Source organism: Plasmopara halstedii (genome assembly GCF_900000015.1).
Source record: "Plasmopara halstedii genome assembly, contig: Scaffold_287, whole genome shotgun sequence".
NCBI lineage: Eukaryota > Oomycota > Peronosporomycetes > Peronosporales > Peronosporaceae > Plasmopara > Plasmopara halstedii.
The window spans coordinates 605,765-625,106 of record NW_020187208.1 but is presented as its reverse complement, the minus strand read 5'-3'; the positions used below and the strand labels follow the sequence as shown (position 1 = coordinate 625,106).

Here is a 19,342-nt window from a genome sequence, read left to right as displayed (position 1 = left end):
ACTCGGCAAAACTTTTTGTGCCAGAAATGCTAGACCAATTATTCATGCTTCAATTGTAGAAATGCAGCCACGATGTCAGTGCAATAGTCATTTCTTGATAAGGCTGAGCTGTTAAAGCAGCATGATAAAGTGAGTTTTTCATAGAGCACCTTCGATTTCATGTAAGAGGTAAGCCGATAGAGTCACAAGCCTAGCATGCACACTTGCGCTTCAGAGATAGACTTGTGTTTTCAGCAAAAAACAACTAAGTCAAAGACTATATGAAGGGCATCAATTAGACCCCCAAGAGGCTTTATTTCCAAGCTTACACATGCCGGAATAAACCATTAGATCTCATACGTAAAAGATATTAGGTACAAAATACAAGGGTCTTAAAAAACGATGGAAGAATGATCACACTTTAGTCGGAGATTGACTAGCGCTTTCAAGGTCTTGCCTGATGATTTTCGAGCTGAATCAGGGGAAATGTCGTATTCTGTACGTTCATCATAACCTGTGTATACAAAGAAGAAGACTTTACCTAGGGCACAGTCTTTTTGAGCGATTCCAAGAATGCGCTTATAATAATTTTCGCAGATGCAGCTACTACTCTGGGAGCTCGTCTTTTTCTTGCAAATTTTTGCGCTGACTCTCACGAGTACGTTCGACACCTGAAATCCGGCACATTCGTCTCATAGCGTGCAGCTGAATGACATACAGAAAAGGCGAGCGGCCTTCGCAGCTGATGACCTAGCTACAATTGGCGAGGCCACCAAGATTTTTCCGAAGACAGCGGCTGCAATAACTCCCCAAGTCACTATCCATCAACCTCACCCACACTGAGACTCATATGGCTAAGCCGTCTCCTACCGGCGAGACGTTCTTTGCGCTCTGCCACAATTCCGAACAAATCGCGCCCAGGTCCAGCTGCTTACTAAGCATTGCTCAGCAAGGTAGCCATGCTCGTCTACAAGTGCAGGAGTCACAACGATTTCGTTACATTCTCTCACTAACTCACACTGGGAACAGATTGTCCTATCGGAATTCACCCCGCAGCAGCGTGGCCATTAAGCACCTACGCGTGTAATTTTCCTGCTCAGGTAGAGCAATTATATGCGTATAAGTTGCTTCAACAGTGCGTACGAGTTTCTCAGGTCGCCACGTTTCAGGAGTGACGCTCTACTAGATCAGCAGCGATTGAAATATCCGTACTCTTCCTTGATATGACATTAGTACATGACTGAATTTGCGCACTGAGTGAAAGTGGCACGTCGCGTCACCTGTCGGATAACTTTCGTGTCAGCCTCAATTTAGCAGCATTTTAGACAAAACGTCGTCTATTGTTTGGCTATTTGCAGCACACACCATGAAGTAGATATTAAGGTGGATGCTCAGCATCTCTTAGTCTTACTGTTAGTAACTCGGTTCATCTCTATAGACTCGCAAGTAGGCTATCGGCCAAGTTTGGAGCTTGGTATAAGGCCAGACCCCATTGGCTAGTGTTGGCTAGTGATAGGGGTGCGCTAGTCAATTCCGTCTCTCGACGAAATGAAGACAAAAGGTGTGCCAAGTCGTCAGCAGCTAACTATTCGGATTATTAGCCGAGATAGAATCTCAGACTGTCTTTGTAGTAGGAGTATTTCTTTCACTCAATCAAATACTGGTTGCGGCTCTGGTGAAATCCCTGCCTTGTATCCGATTTATATGCATACGACCACTTCATCAATCAAAGCGGGCAGAATAACCTTCTTCACCAAATTCGGTCAAACTTTACCAGAGTAAGTTAGCCGTATGGCCACTCTCTCTTTGAGTATCATCTTATCAAAGCAACTCATGTGAGTTATTTTTTTGGATGCGCTCGGGAAGTCGTGCAAACGAATCGATCGGCGTTCTGCACAACACGTTTTGACAGTTGTTGTTAATTATAGGGAGCCCAGCTGCAGGGTATGATGGAGGCGTTTTCAGCAAGATGCCTTGCATTTGAATGGCTCGCGAGAGCGGGGTCGTGATACGACTAGAGTAAGCTCTGGTGGTGTTCGCATTCTCTTTGAAATATAGAATCTACGGGGTGCGCTTTCCGCATCGTAACTTTTAATCATAATGTCGCGCACTCGACGCATGACGCTCAATTGCTCCGAAATGACATTCTTTGTGCTACAAACAGGAGCCAAGGATGTTCTCACGTCGCCACTAGTTGACAACCCTCGCCCACCACTCTCTGAGGTGTTGTTGACGGGATGCGATGTATGTTGGTGAACCAATTCATGTCTAAAAGCTTGAAGAGGCGGGTGCTGCGATTTGACGCAATCCCAACATGTAAAAGAATTTCAGCACCGCAGTTTTTCCTAAAAATACGTCGGGTGATATCCTTTCACCCCACGACCAATGTGTTCCTTCTGTTCATCAGTGCAAAAAAAGTCGTTAAAGAATATCTGTCTAGCACCTTGAACCAGGTTAGCCAGAACATCCCTGTAAAGCACGAATTCGATCCGGTATATAGTCACCTGCAAACAAGTCAAAGAACAACTTTATCGAGGGACAGCTTTACTATATTCTCATCGGAAGCAATGTCACTGACAGCGGCAAGGTCAGCGCGAGGGCGACAAAGCATGTCAAGCTCGATAAAGTTTCTATAAGATGTTCTAAATAAAGCGCTTGGGGCTTCGACCAAATGCAAAATCGCGTGCTTACCATCAGAGCATGCAAACAAAGTTTTCGAACTACAAGGTCGACAAAGGCGAATTAGCAAACATTGTTTTCGCAGCATTGAGCGCTTGGGTCATCAAATTGGATGATAACTAGGATAGTTTTCCAAGTGGTCATTTCGGGCTAGAGAAACTCTCCTTAGTTTGTCTCTAGATTATGACTCATCAAATGATGTAATGGGCATAACAGTTTATTTACATACTACACCGGTACCCGTTCAGAATAACCAACGTTAAGTACCAAAATCAATTATCATGATCCATACCTGAATTGTGTGATAGATGTTCACCACCTTCCACGAGGCTAAAATTGGTATCGGGAGGCGCTTTGCAGCAGTCCAACTCGATCTCCACCTTAGAATCTGACTTGCAGTAGCCTTCGTGCCAGCCGCAACAATCCAACCCAGCAGCTGCACAGTTGAATCGTCTTTGGCAATTGCTGTGAGCGATGAGGACATCAAGACTCTGTAAAGGAGTGGTCCCTGGGACGCGTGGGCTATAGTCTTGCTCTAAGTATTATAAAGGGTATTGTTTTTTTACTGATAATCATATTTAGTACCAATGATCTCTAGAGTGAGCTTCAAATATAATCCATTACGAAAAAAGATATTCATTACAAGGTACCAGTGGTACTATACATTCGGCATCTGGGTGATGCGTACGGATCAATCTCTGTGCGTGAGCTAACGTGGATCGGCCGAATCAAAGTTTCTTTGTATGAGTCGCACAACAACCGCTTTGTATTTAGTAATTACTATCTCTTTCTTGATGAGAAGGATATACTTTATAGTACCGTCTCTGTTCTCAAAACTAAACGACACATTGCCGCTAGTTTGGCTTTGTTTATCTTGATGGCGTTGCCCAATCGGCTGCTGAAGAGCCGGAATCGGTCTTTGCTTGCGAGGACGCGCTCACCAGCTATGATAAAGCACTGATACGAATTCTCCAAAAATGCCTTAAAAGTTGTCTGTGGGAGCACAATCGGCTTCTTTAGGAGAGATTATTTCCCCAAGCGTCTAACTTCTGTGACAAAAACTATTACTGTCAGTCTGTTGAGGTCAGAGTTAAAGAAAAAAGACTATCGGGGGTGAGAGAGGTTTGACTACCTTAATTTAGTCATACATTAGAAGCTGTGTTGCGCCCGAAATGAGCCCTTACGTTCTGTACCTCCCTGGGAAATCAGTATTAAGTATACGGTAAGTGTTGAAACGACAGGCATCGCATGTGCTCATTTCGCCTGTCAAACGAAATGCTAGCGGTTAAATTTTTGGCCCAATCATTAACGGAGGAAGAATTAGCTAATTGTGTCTAGGGATTTAAATCTCCAAAGCCTGAGAGTAGCTCTTTTGGAAATATTGACAGTTATGGGTCTCCGTACAAGCGTGGCTCACACCGACGCCTCTTGTACTTTATGCCTTCTTAGGGGATGCGGCGGGCGTCGCATTGAATGTGAAAAAGCTTTCATGCAGTGAGATTCGGTGGGCGGAGACATAGGTGATGAACAGTTAATTTCGAGAGAAAGAGAGTAGTTTTTAGCTAGTGAACAGCACAGTGATACTTGCAGTTATTACATCTGTGGAACTATTCAAGTATCGGCGACTCTTGTTGCAGCGGGGCTGCCGTGGCTCTTCGCTTAGAGGAAGCTTGATTAAGGTCGGTGACCTTCGTTCTATGCTTACAATCAGTACGAGTGTAGCGGATCGCAATCCACTTACTCCAAGAGCAATTACAACCTTAAACCGAGACCGATTAACTCTTCCTTTAGAAAGTAACTGCGTTTATTGCGGCAAAGCCGCCTATATTTTAATCTATAGGTTCTCCAATCTATATCGGAAAACCTAATTATATGTATATATACTGGCTGTTCCTGACTTCTTGCTTAAGTGTAGCCACAAAACTGTGTGGTCACACCGGCTAAGTCATTGGGCCGCGGGATATTGACAAAGAAATTTGGCGGTATCGTATGCGCTGCAAACTTGATTTAACCCGTGACCGAGGATGGAATTAATGGCCTTAACCCTGATTACCTAAAATTCATGTGCAAAGGAATGTTTAAGTATGATCATAAATTAAGGCGTGGTTGGGCTTCCAGTAATACAAGCCATGATATCAGGGACAAGTATAGTGATATTTGTTCCGCTTGGTGAAAAAAACATTACTCAATACGTCATCGTTCACTCATCGTGACCTGGTTTACAGGCAAATAGGTGGTATTGGCGAGCAGTATTATCAGCACGTGAAAAAAATCAAAACGACACGGAATAACGCTCACAAAGTTAAATTGATACATCATTTTTTTCAAGAACACACTTGGTATTACTGATTGCAATCTCTCAAGTACTTGAGGACTAGTCAAGATAGCTTCGGACATAATAATGACACTCAAGAACAAATGACAAGATGTGTGTGCTGGCAATCGTTCATGGGACAAGGAAATAAAGCCAACTTGCACAAACAGGTCAGAGATAGACATAGTTACAACATTAGAGACCTGGAGGCAAACAGACATCGTGTAGCATCCTACACGATATTGAGTAAAAAGTGTATCGTATAGGTTGGAAATTCGGGCCGCAAAATTGATTTCTCCAGTGAACGACGAAACGTATTTCGCTTGAAGCGTTCATCGACCAAGCTCCGACTCTCACAACAATTGCTTTTTGCGCTGAATACGCATTGCTGTGGGGCAGATGAAAAACATCTGGTCTGTGGCAATGGATGGCAAGTTTGTTTTTTTTTTCAACCGGGTACGACTTGTATGACAATGTTATTTTTATATCATTTTTCTGCCATGCGCTGATAAGGCGTTCGGATCATATTTAAAGTACACGGGGGTCGGCCCTTTAGAAACGTCAACACGATTGTTACGGGAATAATAAACCCTTTGAAGTGTTACAGAACCCACAATGCCGGTAGTACCAGAAGCGTCTTCTAAAACCCAAAGGGGAAACCTATGTTATCGGACTATCAGCATCGTCCGGGAGTTCAGTCGGGGCAATGGTATCGGATCATGTGGCGAGAGTTTTACCTGTTGATTCCATTCACACGGACGCATATTTGTACTAAGCTATTGTATATTCTAGGCAAACAATGCGAAATGCTCATTGTGATTCTCACCAAAGTGGTTTTCCAGAGAAGAAACATTTGTGTTGTACAGTATCTCATCATGAGGTACCACCGCACAGAGAGTGGGTGTTGTGATGTTGTGAGCCTTGGATCAAGCATAGCGTATATAAAAATGTAGTCGAACGCTTCGATAAAGCGGCAACCGAGCTCAAAAACCTCTTATTTGTCACAGCTCAAAAAGTTAGCAACCCACGTTACCTCCGACCCGTGCGCCGTACATTTGATCTGGTTGATTCGAAAAGACAGCGTCGTGCTAAACAACAGTTTACAATTTAAGCGCCTCAAAAGCGCTTCCGCCACAAAACAAGCCGGTTCGGTTTATACTTTACCTCAAAAAAATTATCAGCAGGTATGCTTCTGCGAGTAATGTGCGATGCCGCCGTGCGCAACGAAGTGTGGTCTGTTTAGATTACAAATGACTTTGAGACAAGCTCATGTACCCTGAACATGTGATATAAATTCTCAGAGTATGTCCAACGCGAATAGGATCATGATTATACCCAGCTGTTTGGCGAAAGGTAAGACTAAGCCAAAGGCCGACGAAATAAAGACGACTTGAGTGAATAACCCGGATTTGGATGGGTAGAAAACGGACCAAACATGGACCTACATCACATCGGCTTAACAACTGCCTCGTGTATGGCGCCCCAGCACCATTTGATATCGAGTGGTGTAAGGTGTTCATATAGTCATAAGCCGCACAACAATTGTGCAAGTAAATGGTCAGAACAAACCACTTCCTAACGTTGTTAATTAGAGTGGCACTGAAAGATCCACGATGTTTGTGGTTGTCCTTGCAGACCATATCTTCCAGCGTAGCTCCCCCAAGTTAAGGACTCGCGTCTCTATGTTGGCAAACAGTATGTTAGAGTACAAATTAAAGCTCACTACTCGTAAGCATACATTTTGAGCGAATTGATCTGATTAACGGTGCTCTGCACGTCTACAAATATTCATGTCGTCAAACTAGATTCACGATTTGGTCTAAACAGCTACGCCACGAGACGATTGAGGGTAGCTGGTGCATGAGTTAGTCCTTGCGGCACAGTCAGCAAGCTCCCGCCAACAAGAGTGTTGAGCGCAGCGAGAATCATATAGCCGCCCTCATGAGCAGCTCACGATCATCTTCGAATAGGATAGAATAATCCACCAATCAGAGCGTAACCAACCATGCTTTTTGCAGCACATGGATCTTGAAATCGACGATTACACTGAAATGGTGGCTTCATTAAGTTTATTACAGCATGCACATCTTGCCACTTGCCAATAGCATTATTAGCTCAAAATGTTAGCGTCCACTGAGAAAGAACAGTTTTCTCGCAAAATCAACTTCTTGTTCCGCACAAATAAACCAGCTGTTACATTCCTTTCGCTTACGGCTACACGGGTGTCCTCGCTAAATAAACCATCCATGGTAAATAAGATGATTAGCTCCTCATTCGGTAGCAACCGATCCAACTCGATGACTTGACTGTCTATGATGTGACTCCACGTCATCTGAATATAACAATCCATACCCAACGACTCTTATTTAGGATAGTAAAAGAAAAGTTAGGCTTTCTACAAGTGCTCCTGGTCACCACTTTCACAAGTTAGGAAACCACTCGCTACGAGTCTGTGGAAGTAGGGATCATCGTGGTGAGGATGTATAATTTTACATAACTTCCAAGCCTATAATTTTTATTCGCGGATTGATCAAGCACAGTATTTGCCCTGGTAACCGCGATCCAAATCGCTCATATTCTTTCTATCAAATCGATTCATAAAAACTCTAGCTTGTACACTGAAGTTGCGACATTTCGTCACTAGTTGTTGTCGTTCCACAGGTAGTATATAGGAACCAAGATATACAATCTCTGAATCCCGAGACTGCAGCTCACTGCTTCTTTTGCCTTCCATATTTGCTGAAGCACTCACTCAACATCATCGTTGTAAATCAATCTGGTCAATATGATGCCCCTCCATATGTTAGTACTCGCTTCAAATGTGCTTGCTTTGTAGCAGAAGTGATTTACTTGACTTGCCTAAGGTCGCCAAAGGACCAGTACGAGAGCTGCGCTTTAAACTTCAGAATTTCGACTACCAGTCAGTCAATGGCTCATAACGTTCCAATCACGCCATACATAGGATAAATTTGTATATTCGATCTAGAATTAGGACTAACCAACATTTTATGTTGTCAAAGTTCGCCAATTATAGAGGATGGACCAAATGAATCTTCGATACTTAACTAGTATTAATGTTACAATACGCACGAATATCGCATCCATACTCTGCATCCTCAATGCTTCTGCTTGTTGTCACTTTCTTACAGGCGCGCAATAAACAAAATTCTTCGCGACACTTTAACAGCTATCCATACCTTCCATGACTCCATCAAGAAGGACGTTAATATTGACACGCAGCAATCCAATACAGTGCGTCTCACCCCCTATAAGAGCCTTTAGGGCTACATTCTATTGACCACAACTCCCACAACGTGAAATAAAATTAAGTTTCTCCTCGGTGGGCTGTGCGAGACTCAACATCACATTGTGAGAGGTTCGTTCAAGCGACTCTACGTGGAAACTTAACCTTTCATACCTCGCAGCCAAGAGAGAAGAGAGCACAAGTGTCACGGGGTTTCACGTGTCCTGGTATGAAGGGTGTGGGTCACACAAGATGTTGTGGGTAAGATTGCGATAGAGAAATGTAACGGGGTTGTTGCGCTCTTTGCACAGAAAACGTTTTAGCTCTACGCCTGCTTGGTCGATCTTAGTCCGAGGAGCGATAGTGTAATAGCTACGTAGGCCATGTCCGGGTCTAAATCTCCGTACCCCTTTCCCCGCCAGAATGGATGCCTCGCTGTGGTCATAGACATCGAGGCTTGTCTCAAGATCCAATTTTCTGTGATTGTAAATCCTACGAACTTCAATCACTCTGGGAGCACCTCTCTCATTATGATCGATTAAGTACAAGGCTCAACAAGCCGCCGAGTCGAACGTAGCCTCTGTGACGGACGACTTCAATCGTTATTTAGAAACATGCACGAATTTCTTTGATAGAGCTGTGAAAATGCCTCATCGTGTCCAGACAAACCACTCGCGGCCCCTCCGTAAATACCTCGGCCAAGTTGGCTCTTTGCCAATAGTCGAGACTAGAACTTTCTCGATAGTCACGTGTCTGTGCTTTGTTTTGTTAGAATGTTACACAAACCACAATACAAATATATGATGGTCTGGCCGTGCAAATATCGAATAAACTTCGAGAATAAAATTTATATTATCAAAGTTATACAACACAAAATTGGTAATTTAATTCTGGATTTTTCTAAAGCCTGAACCAAAATTTCATCGGTGATAGACAAGAGAAAAATGACTGACCAAGCGAAATGGCAAGCTCTTATGAAGTGGACGATGAAGCATACAGATGGCACAACGCCGAGTGTCGCTACACCAATCTCGGAGGATAAACGCCGTTTCTTAGAAATGGTCATGAACGAAGGCGTGATTGACGAGACCGAGCGTATCAAAGATATATTGCGTATAATGGAGGGCGAGGACCCGCGTCTTGTGTTTGCTGCCGCGGACGGCACTGTCGCTACTGATAGTGATGATTCATCACCCGAGGAATTAGATCAGTATAAAGACACGTTGCTTGAGGAGCTGCTAACGCGTATCGATCAAATTGACAATGCTCAGAATTTCGTTAAGATGGGTGGTTTACGCGTAATGACAAATGTCATTCAAAAATACACTCAAGCTTCGTCTCGCGCATTAGCAGCCGAGGTATGCTCCATTGTAGTCCAAAATAATCCAATTTGTCAGGATGCAGCTGTAGACTTTGGTCTATTAGAAGTGCTGTGCACTTTAGCTCGCGAGGATAACGATATGACGTGCCGTGTCAAAGCTCTGCTTGCCATTTCATGTCTCGTCCGTCACCATAATGCCGCAGAGAAGAGATTTCTTGGAGAAATCTGCAAAGGCCTTGATCTTTTGCGTCAGAATCTCGAAAATGCCACGGATATCCGGCTCCAACGTAAATCATTGTTCTTTTTGCGCTATTTGATGCGCAACAATCGCGCTACAGCAGATCAAGTGTTACAAATGGATTTTTTTGTCCAGTCCGTTGCAGCGTTTATTAATCTTAAGGATATTGATTTGTGCGAGAGCGCCGTGGAAGGATTGGCAGAGTTTGCTCTGGTTGGTCCTGACTATGTAGCAAAATGTAAGAAATCCGAGTATGGTCTCATTGCGAAATGCAAAGAGTGTATCGAGCAGATTGAAGCACTTGAGGGTGAGGACAAGGAGATAGCACAAGAGACCAAAGACCGAGTGCAACACTTGATAAAACTATTAACTGATAACTGAGAATAGAAATAGACCTTTTGTATTCATTTCAAGTGATTAAAGTAGGTACGTTTAAGCTTTTGAGAAACATAGACAATGGATTTGAAACAGCCAGCGGTAGCGATACCCTTAATACTTTGCGAGCGACTTGAACGGAATACAATAGATGCAATGACACGTTGCAATTGCTTTTTAGTGATAGTCCGAGAGTCAATTCCTCTTCTCTTGCGCGATTTAATTGCTAGACGCTCGAGCACATTAGATGGAAGTGCGTCCAATATTGTTTGTCTAACTTTTAAATCACTGTTATGAGCAAGCAAAGTGTTACTGTCAGTGATTGAACGCATGATAAACGGAGAATTCTATAGTGACATCACACTCATTAAGCCATCAGTAAAGCATTAATCAAATCATTTTTCTTACTCGAATGTGGTGCTGATATAGTTTCTGAAACATTTGTAGATTGCCGTCCACAATATTGCGCACTTTTTTAGGATTTTCACCAAATACCATTCGAAAATCACCCAAATATGAAATTCCTGCAATTTTCTATTTACATAAAGTTAAGATAATAATTTCACGTTGACCCTTATATACATCCTCACCATGTATAGATCGTGTTCTGAGAATTTCTCGGGTAAGCACAACAATGCATAGTTAAGTGCATGCGATAGATTTATCGAGCTTGCCGTTTTAATCAACTCATTTGTCACAAGAATACTGACCTACAGCAACTTCAGTCATAAGTTCTTGAAAATCGTAAGCTCGAGGATACATCATACATTACAAACGTACAGGTTTGTGCATTCTACCACTAAGATACAACGTCTTCCACGATTGCAAGTCCTGGCACAATGCCTGAGAACTTATGACGCCATACTTGACAAGGCGTGTACCCAGCAATTTACCCGTCAATGGAACCTATGCAGGTCAACGACATTGTTATCGCTCACTAGTAGTAAACAAAACAATTCATTATACATACAAGCGTATTATAATACAAACCAGCGCCGAAATTCTCTTGAAAAGCAGCAATATTGGCTGCACCTAGATACCGAAGCATAGAGTAATGCTTGGGATTACGCTCAATGTTTTGTTTGTGCCAATCTTGTGCATCATCGACGGCGAATACTAAATCAATCATAGAAGCACTAGCATTGTGATTCTTTTGTTGAAAAACGCTTGAGCCATATGCCATAGCAAAGGCCACATGCGGGAAAGACGCATCCACTGCTTCCGTTAGCGCTGCCGCCAGATTCATACTAGCCATTGGAAGTTATTGAACATTTCTGAATATATATATAAATTCTGACAAGTCGTCAGCTATGATAAGGTAATTATAGGAATGCGGCGAGCTGCGGCGTGGGTGGCGGCATTAGCATATGGTGAAGTTGAAAGTATAACTCAGTGCAATACTTCTGCTGGAACAGTGTCAAACTACACAATGTTAAGTACAATTGCAGCTGTTGAGATTGAGTATGCAAACTGCAGCACGGAAATCGTAAGAGGTTTTGAAACTGGTGACGGAATGACGCAGTTGGACCTTAGTAATAAGGACATCGTTTACGTTCAGAGTCTACCGTCTGTTATTCATGTGTAAGTGGATTTGCATTTGAATGGTGCATGTCGGTCTAAGAACATGTGATTATGATAGTAATCTCACAAACAACAACATATCTCAATTAGAAAATGTTGTTCTTCCAACGACAGTTCAAACGGTGTACGTTCGTATTTTCTTGTTTAATGTAGATTAGAATTGAAATGACTTCTTCTTTGCTTGATTACCAGTGATTTATCTGAGAATACGTTTACAGCTTTTCAAAATTTCTCGTTTCCGAAAAATCTTTCGAAGCTGTAAGTGCCTCTAGTTTACTTTTGATACAACAATTTCTTCCTAAGAATCATTCATAATGCAGTAACGTATCTAATGGAAAACTGACGAGCTTATACAAATTCACCTTCTCGGATACAATTACGACACTCACTATGCTTCGTAATCCAATCGCATTCATTAGTGGCGTCGTTTTTCCTCGCTCTTTGAAAATGCTTTCGATTACGTCAACCGTTAAGCTGACGGAATTTGAAGTACGGCAAACCGACGCAATCTTGTTTGAAAGTCTTGAGACATTTAACGTTTCAAAGACGACTAGCTTGGTATGCTCTGATAGCGAAGCACTGTTTCGATACGTGCAGGACACATTGTTATGTGTGCTTCCAGACAATGTGTTTGACGCGAAGTTTGGAATTAAAGGGGACTGCAATACTAGCGACTTAAATAGAATCCCTCCGTCTTCATCCGTTCCGGAACTAATGGAAGCTGATAGCCCACGTCGTTCAAACTTTTTACTTTTCGCAGCAATTTCGCTGTCAATAGCTTGTGCTGGACTTATGAGCACACTCGCGCCACGCACGCTGTACGAACGCTATCGCAAGAAGAAAAACAAAAACATCTTAAACCGAAAATCTCAAATAAAGCAGCAACAACAACAGGTGCAATCTCTTTCTACAAATCAAACGCAAGACCAAGGCGTAGCATATTGGGACCTTTAAAGTAAGTGTATCATTGGTAAGAGATCTCACACGTCGCAGATTCATTTTAAATTTCGTACTTAACATATATTTGAATTATCCAATACTTAAAATGATACGTGGCACTCTCGGAGCGACGGCAGTAGACAAATTAACAGTAAAAGAAACACAACAATGGTAAGACTCGAATGGATATCTTTTCACTCGTATTGCTCGTCTCTCATCATACCTTTCTATTTCAATAACAACTTCACAGGCTGCAGGATCGAATGGTGCGTTAACAGGCAAAAAACCCGCTCCAACTGCGTCCGCTGAAGGTGCAGCAGCTAGCGGCTTGCGCAACCGACGCCCAGTAGCTTCGGCTCGCTCTGGACAAAACACAGGCCGAGGAATGGGTGGAAGCTCAGCTGGAATATTGCGTTTCTATACGGACGACTCTCCGGGCCTAAAGATTGGTCCGACAGCGGTATTGGTGAGCTGCCTCATGTTTGTGGGTTTTGTCGTACTACTACACGTCTGGGGCAAGTTTCGTGGATAGAGCATTCACTGCTATTGACAAGAGTAAAGCACTTGAGATACACCGCCAGAAACGTTGTCAAACTACTTCGGTCAAAAGTGGTGTACTATATTTTAGGATAGGAGCTTGTGTGCAATTTTTAAGCATTGGAGCTTACAGAGAGTGATGCAAGGAAGTGTTCGAAGTGTTGGTGTCATTTGCAGATGAAAGGTTGAACCTTTCTTAAGATTTTAAATATGATATCATCCTGGCGGAAGGTGAACGCAAAATGGTACAATCGACGCTTTGAAACCAATTGTCTATCGTATATTTAGACCATTTCACCAATTGAGCGCTTGCGCTTCTTCTTGTGCGTTTCCTTGGAACTTTTACTGATCTTCTTTTCAAGATTTTCACCATTTGCTACCTTTAGATCTGCCTGAATACTATTTTGGGTCACGAATGGAACACCTGCAGCTATCAATACATTCTTCATCAGACTCTTGATAGCTGGTGACTTGGTATCCATAGCCTGCACTGCTGCTACCACATCTTGAACGTCCGATTCCGTTGCTTTTTGATTCTTTGGAAGGCGCCAAAACTTGATTAGTTGCAGTGCAAACGTCAAAACAACTTTCAAACGCTTCGCTTTCAGTTGATGCACACTTTCAGGAGCAAATTGCCTCACTAATGCCGTTTTAAACGATTTCTGTACATGTTCAATCGTATCTTGCTGAGCTTTAGGTACATCTTCACTTTGATGGACTTTCGTTATGCCACGAAGCAGGAATGTCAACAGTCGAAAGACTTCACACTTCGAGAATTCGTCCACTGCTGGTCGCACCTCTTTCTCATCAGCATTATCCTTTTCTGTAGCTGCAGCAACAGCAGCAAGAGGCTCTAAAAGCACACGTGCACCAATGGCTGGGCATTTGTTTACCAATTCCTCAAACGCTGCACGTGGAAACCGCGAGTGTTTTTTTGTAAATGCATCCAAAACTGCAGTACGGAGAAGTCCTTGAACAGCCTCGTCCGCTTCACCTGTGCAAATGACACGAACGAGGTACACGACGGCAGCTGATGCTACTTTTCCACTGTAATTTTTGTCCATTGGTCTGGTTCGAATGAGCTCAATAAGCTGACGAAGAGCATTCAGTGCTTCAGTCTGAGCTTCAACACTCGATGGAATCTTGTCTTTCACACGAAGGATCTTGTTGAGTAGTACAGCTAGAAGACGATCACGAAGTACGAGCTGTTTTTCGTCAGCCGTCTGTACACGCGCTAGAGCACTAAAGAGCGGCACGATCAGCGAAATCACCAATGTATTGTGTTTCGTGATCGCAGCTTCAGTCTGTTCTGGACGCTTAGAGACAAATACTTGCAACAGGTCGACAACACGCAGCTGAAAATGCATTGTCTGTAAGCGGGCAAGCTTTTGCTCCTTCTTTCGCTGTGACCGAACCTTTACCTGACCAACAATTGCAGCAAGTGCCAAATCTTCCTGATGAAGAGCCGAGAGTTTCTTATCGTTTCGAAGCGCGTCTGACAAAGCATCAGACGAAGACAACATCACTTCATCTTCTTCCTCTTCTTCTTCGTCCTCTCCAGGAGTGATAGGCGCGAACTCGTCGTCGTCCTCCTCAATACCTTCTTCAGACGGTGGCTGCAGTACATTGATCATAGTCGTAAGGCATTTGCTGTTCAATAATGGTACAAGCGACCGAAAAGCTTGCGACACGATCTCACGCAGTGCACTTGAATTTTGCGACAGCAGACTCAACAGGAGATCGGTCAGTACCACTACGGATTCCATTTCGATCTCTTCCGTTTTCGCATTTTTCTTGTTCTTTTTTTTCAACGAAGACTTTTCCTTTGATGCTTCAAGCTGTGCGTAGCAACTTTCTAAATCACTTGCGACAACTAAAGCATCTTTGCGCTGTTCGGCGTCCAAGAGCTGAAGGCCAGTGCTCATGAACAGTAAGAGAAACGCTTCGCAGAGAGGTCGACGTACTGCTGTCTGTGCAGTCTTCTCTTCCTCTTCTACCTTCTTCATTTCCTTGCATCGTAGCGCATCAACACAGTTGACAAGTTTACTCAACTGCGCTGAGGTTTCTTTACTAAGAGGTTCACGCAACATCATAATCCCACAGGAATGTTGCATTTCTTGTGCAAAAGCGAAGATCCGGCTCAGCACACTTGCGCTGGGACGAGCACCATCCGCACCTGTCAGACCCAAACTTAAAAGGGCATACAATCGCATTTTGATGTAATTTACTACGGATTTTGAAAGACCAGGCGTGATAGCAGCTGCATTCTGAGCGACATCATCCAATTCAGAGATTTTCTTCTTCTTTGCCTTCTTACTCTTCTTCTTTATTTCCGTCTCGCTTGACAGTGTAAAGAATGAATGGAACACCAAAAACCGAAAAACATCGTCTTGCACGTGAGCGGTTTTTCCATTCGCGTCACCCTTCATATTTAATAGCTCTAACAGAGCAGTAACCATTAAATCCACTGCCCACACACGAGCTCGATCAGTACGTCGCTTCATTGCTTCCTCGCGCTCTCTCTTTTCCTCTAATTCAAGCAACGCATCGAAGCCTTCAGCACTTCGTTTCTGCTTTTTCATAGGCTCTTCATCTTCGTCATCGCTATCAAATGAAGTCGAGCTCACTAATTTCGATAGAGGCGATGTAAATTGCTCGCGAATAAAGTGGAAAAATTCGCCTGGTGCACACTTGGCAAAGGTTTTGAGACAATGACGCGCAGCTTCATACAAATAATTTCGTTTCAAAACACTGTTGTTGTAAAGGCACTTGACAAAACGTGGAGTTAGGATAGTACTTAGAATAGACGTTGGAAGCTTCAAAACCAGAAGCTCAAACAATTTAAATGCGAGACCCTGACGTTCATGACTAGTAGGAGCGTTGTCTTCAACACTGCTACTACCAACAAGCGAGTTTTCAACCAGGACAGTCCAAGCTTCCTTTACATATTCTTCGTCAATTTCAATCGATACACCCTCATCCATATTCAACACTTGATCAAACACTCTAATCCACGCCAAGTGTACTCTCGGGTAGCACCCCGATGTTCCTCTCAATGGTTGTGCTAAAACATGTACATTGCGTCGTTCTACTGCGTTTCGAGCCTTAAAATCAATCGGCAATAGTTTCATCTGTTCTTCATCTTGGTCAAGGCCTGTCATTTGCATATAGCGCTGAACACCAACAGCCAGCAGGACTTGATCAGCATTCCAGATCTCACTTCGATCTTCCTTATTAATTTTGACAGGCTTAACTTCCAGAGCTTTGTGAATCGGTGCGACTAATTCCGTCATAAACTCCTTAATTGGAACATCAACTAGCAGCGTCAGCACCGCGTCATAACATGCCTCGCGGAACCAACGCTTAAAAGTAGCCATTTCCAGCAATTCCTTTATTATTGTTACAAGAAGAGGCAAATTAGTTGGCAAGCGACCGGAACGGTGCAATGCTAATAGGCCAAATAGACGCCCAAACATGTGTTCACGCTGTTCCATTGGTTTCATTGACGAGTGCACTTCCATCGCCTCACATAGCAAATCGTATGTGGTTTGTAAATCAAGCTGTAATGAAAAGACAGTGAGGAGAGCACTAAGTGCTGCACTAAAACCCTGGCGAGCAGCATCACGTGACGACGCCAGACCGCGCACGAGCCGCTTTAGTGTATATTGCACCTCAGTCTCTTGCTTATCACTGCTCTGCAAGTATGAAATGAGCTGCAATGCTGCCTGCGTACGTACGTTTCGTTCACTTTCTGCTAACGTATAAAAGAGCTTCAGAAAGTCGCCCTTGTGGGAAGTCAATGAGTCATTGCCATCTTGCTGCTTCCCAGCCATGTCTATAGAGCAATTATGAATGGCTGGTTGTAGGTAGTGCGAAGGTATTAATTAGCAGCTAAGGATTGATATTCTCTAAAATATTATATATAGCATTTTGCATGAAAATTAGTTGATATTTTTTTGAGTTTGAGCAGATAAGGATGACGCTGAATTGTGCGCCTCCGAGTGTAGATAGAAAGAGTAGTACCGCTTTCTAACAAATCGAGTTCTAGATATTTAATAGTCTTGATGCACTGATTGAGCAATAGCAATACTCTTCGATCGTGGTGGAGCAAGACGTGGTTTCAGCAAAAAGTAAAGGGTCTTCAAGAGGGCATTAATTGACAACCTGAACGATTCACGACAATACTTACTCGTTAATTTTTTTAAGCTGCTATTAAGAATAGATAATGCATCCCTGAAGATGCGAAGAAACCAAAAAATCCTACCATTATACTCGCCAACTAATCTACCACGCGCAATAGTTTTATGAGAGCTGGAAGATGTCAGCGTAGAAAAGTCTCCGATTGGAATCGTTATCAACTCAGGCAGTGGCGCAGCAGCGACAGAAAATGTAGAATCAAAGGATGCTCAACTAGAAGAGATTGTACAGTAGCTTGTAAATTGTCACTATTATGTATCGAGATAACGCTGGAGTACGCGAGAGGACATGCTCGCTCGGACAAAGCTCTAGCTTTCTTGGTTACCACAGGAGCCAGTAGTACAGACGAAAGATCAGCAAACAGCTATCATGAAGCGATTCTCCTCCTGATACGACTTGAATTATAGATTGTCGCACCTAGATTACATAACCTGACTAAGAGAAAGATGAACCGCAACATCATCATAAAACAGAATCAATTTCTACAAAAGTGTGCATCAGTCTGCTTGCTGCTGACTAGATTGAAAGCGAGTCAAAACATTGAGTGTGATGCTTTTGTTAGGAACTCACGGGGATTTTGACGACGTACCACACCGTGACAAATCTTTTCTGGTCGGCATGGATCAAGTCGCAATTATCATGCGACACATCAGCGCCTCCAACACCGCCTTCACGTTGACGGACATGATGGTATCGGCCAGTAATTTTCTGATACAGCTTTCCTATGCAGCAACACGACAGCCGGCTTACGATGATATCAGCGAGCTTACCACGAGAAAGCTGGTCATTATAGATAGTTGCTAGCCAGTTGCCAAAGACGTCCGAGGCTGCATGGTAGAATCTTGTGGTCGAGCCATCATGGCTGGTGCCGATGATGCCTTCATGTGCTGGATTGCGCCTGCCCAACTCGCGTCAATCAAGTCTGCGTCGAGTAGCAAGCGATCGCCCTTCGAGTCTAAGCGTGTGATCGAGTCGAGAAGCATTCGCTGTATGACTTCGTCTGGTGGTAAAACTGTTTCAAACTGAATGCCTGGGTAATCCATCCCTGACCCACTGTGATCCAGAAAGCGTGGCGAGGTCTCGTGCGATTCGTCGAGACACTTGCATCTAATGTCCCGACTTCTTCGACAAAGATCTTGCGCTTGCTCGTGTCCAGCAGATGGAAGAAGTGCGACGGCGAACGCTCGGAGCTGGCTACGTGGAAGTCGAGCGCAATATCTTGATGATTCTGGAACGTTTGCAAGACCGTCTCCTTGTAGTGTCGCATGGCTTCGTCGAAGAGCTTGCAGTCGCCTTCGTTTGACGACATACAGTTTCGAGCAGCAGCTTTATTCAGCGCAGCGGAGTTTGTCACGCATCTGGTCGGCTTCCTTCTCGATTGCAACGATAACCCTTCGGTAATCGAGCAAATATCTCGAAAACTTCCAGTAGCCAAGACCGAGAAGCGGGGTACCAGAGCTGAGCGTCATGCTGTGCACGAGGTGGTCACAGCCTGCCTTGATAAAAAAAACTCATGAACAAGCCGTAGTAGCGGTTGCAAACACCTCAGATTTCGGCACGTAGTCTAGTCGTTTATTTCGTCGAAGCAAACCGGTGCACACGCGCTTTATGTCGTGATGTATTTGCCATACATAAACAACACCGGGCAGCTTAGGCAGCTGGAAGGACTCGGATCGTAGTACAAGTCAGCGTGAAGCGGTGGAGATGTGGATCAAGCGGCGTAATCAAGGGGCCGCGCAAAAAATGCGTCGCATCGTCCTCAAACTTGCCGGTCTCCAAGCGCGCATAAACCGCTGCTTCTGGCGATTGATGGTCGCGTTGATGCTGTGATTGTAAATGGAAACAAGCTCGACCGTTCCGTTTACAGCGCGATATCGTACGGGAACAGACAAGCGTAAAAGGTCGACAGTCGAGTCAGAATCGGGGAAATTGGAGTGC

The 19,342-nt window shown here is 43.7% G+C and overlaps 6 protein-coding genes across 6 annotated transcripts; 4 read left to right on the top strand and 2 right to left on the bottom strand.

The window, feature by feature from the left end:
• Positions 1–5,106: 5,106 nt before the first annotated feature.
• PHALS_05018 (uncharacterized protein) lies at positions 5,107–5,557 on the top strand (the record flags this gene model as incomplete). The annotated part of the gene is made up of 4 exons (XM_024722747.1): positions 5,107–5,142; positions 5,239–5,286; positions 5,372–5,428; positions 5,486–5,557. The coding sequence occupies 4 exons, from the start codon at positions 5,107–5,109 to the stop codon at positions 5,555–5,557; spliced, it is 213 nt and encodes a 70-aa protein (XP_024573793.1).
• A 3,603-nt stretch (positions 5,558–9,160) lies between these two features.
• On the top strand, positions 9,161–10,156 carry PHALS_05017 (Armadillo/beta-catenin-like repeat-containing protein; the record flags this gene model as incomplete). The annotated part of the gene is made up of 1 exon (XM_024722746.1): positions 9,161–10,156. The coding sequence occupies one exon, from the start codon at positions 9,161–9,163 to the stop codon at positions 10,154–10,156; it is 996 nt and encodes a 331-aa protein (XP_024573792.1).
• Positions 10,157–10,179: 23 nt separating this feature from the next.
• On the bottom strand, positions 10,180–11,396 carry PHALS_05016 (mmp37-like protein; the record flags this gene model as incomplete). The annotated part of the gene is made up of 5 exons (XM_024722745.1): positions 10,180–10,497; positions 10,559–10,684; positions 10,741–10,860; positions 10,931–11,056; positions 11,121–11,396. 5 exons carry the CDS (start codon positions 11,394–11,396, stop codon positions 10,180–10,182), a joined length of 966 nt encoding a protein of 321 aa, XP_024573791.1.
• An 84-nt stretch (positions 11,397–11,480) lies between these two features.
• PHALS_05015 (uncharacterized protein) lies at positions 11,481–12,685 on the top strand (the record flags this gene model as incomplete). The annotated part of the gene is made up of 5 exons (XM_024722744.1): positions 11,481–11,532; positions 11,599–11,731; positions 11,790–11,855; positions 11,924–11,989; positions 12,052–12,685. The coding sequence occupies 5 exons, from the start codon at positions 11,481–11,483 to the stop codon at positions 12,683–12,685; spliced, it is 951 nt and encodes a 316-aa protein (XP_024573790.1).
• Positions 12,686–12,838: 153 nt separating this feature from the next.
• Positions 12,839–13,202, top strand: PHALS_05014 (protein transport protein sec61 subunit beta-like; the record flags this gene model as incomplete). The annotated part of the gene is made up of 2 exons (XM_024722743.1): positions 12,839–12,841; positions 12,921–13,202. The coding sequence occupies 2 exons, from the start codon at positions 12,839–12,841 to the stop codon at positions 13,200–13,202; spliced, it is 285 nt and encodes a 94-aa protein (XP_024573789.1).
• A 289-nt stretch (positions 13,203–13,491) lies between these two features.
• Positions 13,492–17,040, bottom strand: PHALS_05013 (dna polymerase v; the record flags this gene model as incomplete). Its single annotated transcript, XM_024722742.1, has 1 exon — positions 13,492–17,040. The coding sequence occupies one exon, from the start codon at positions 17,038–17,040 to the stop codon at positions 13,492–13,494; it is 3,549 nt and encodes a 1,182-aa protein (XP_024573788.1).
• Positions 17,041–19,342: the final 2,302 nt, after the last annotated feature.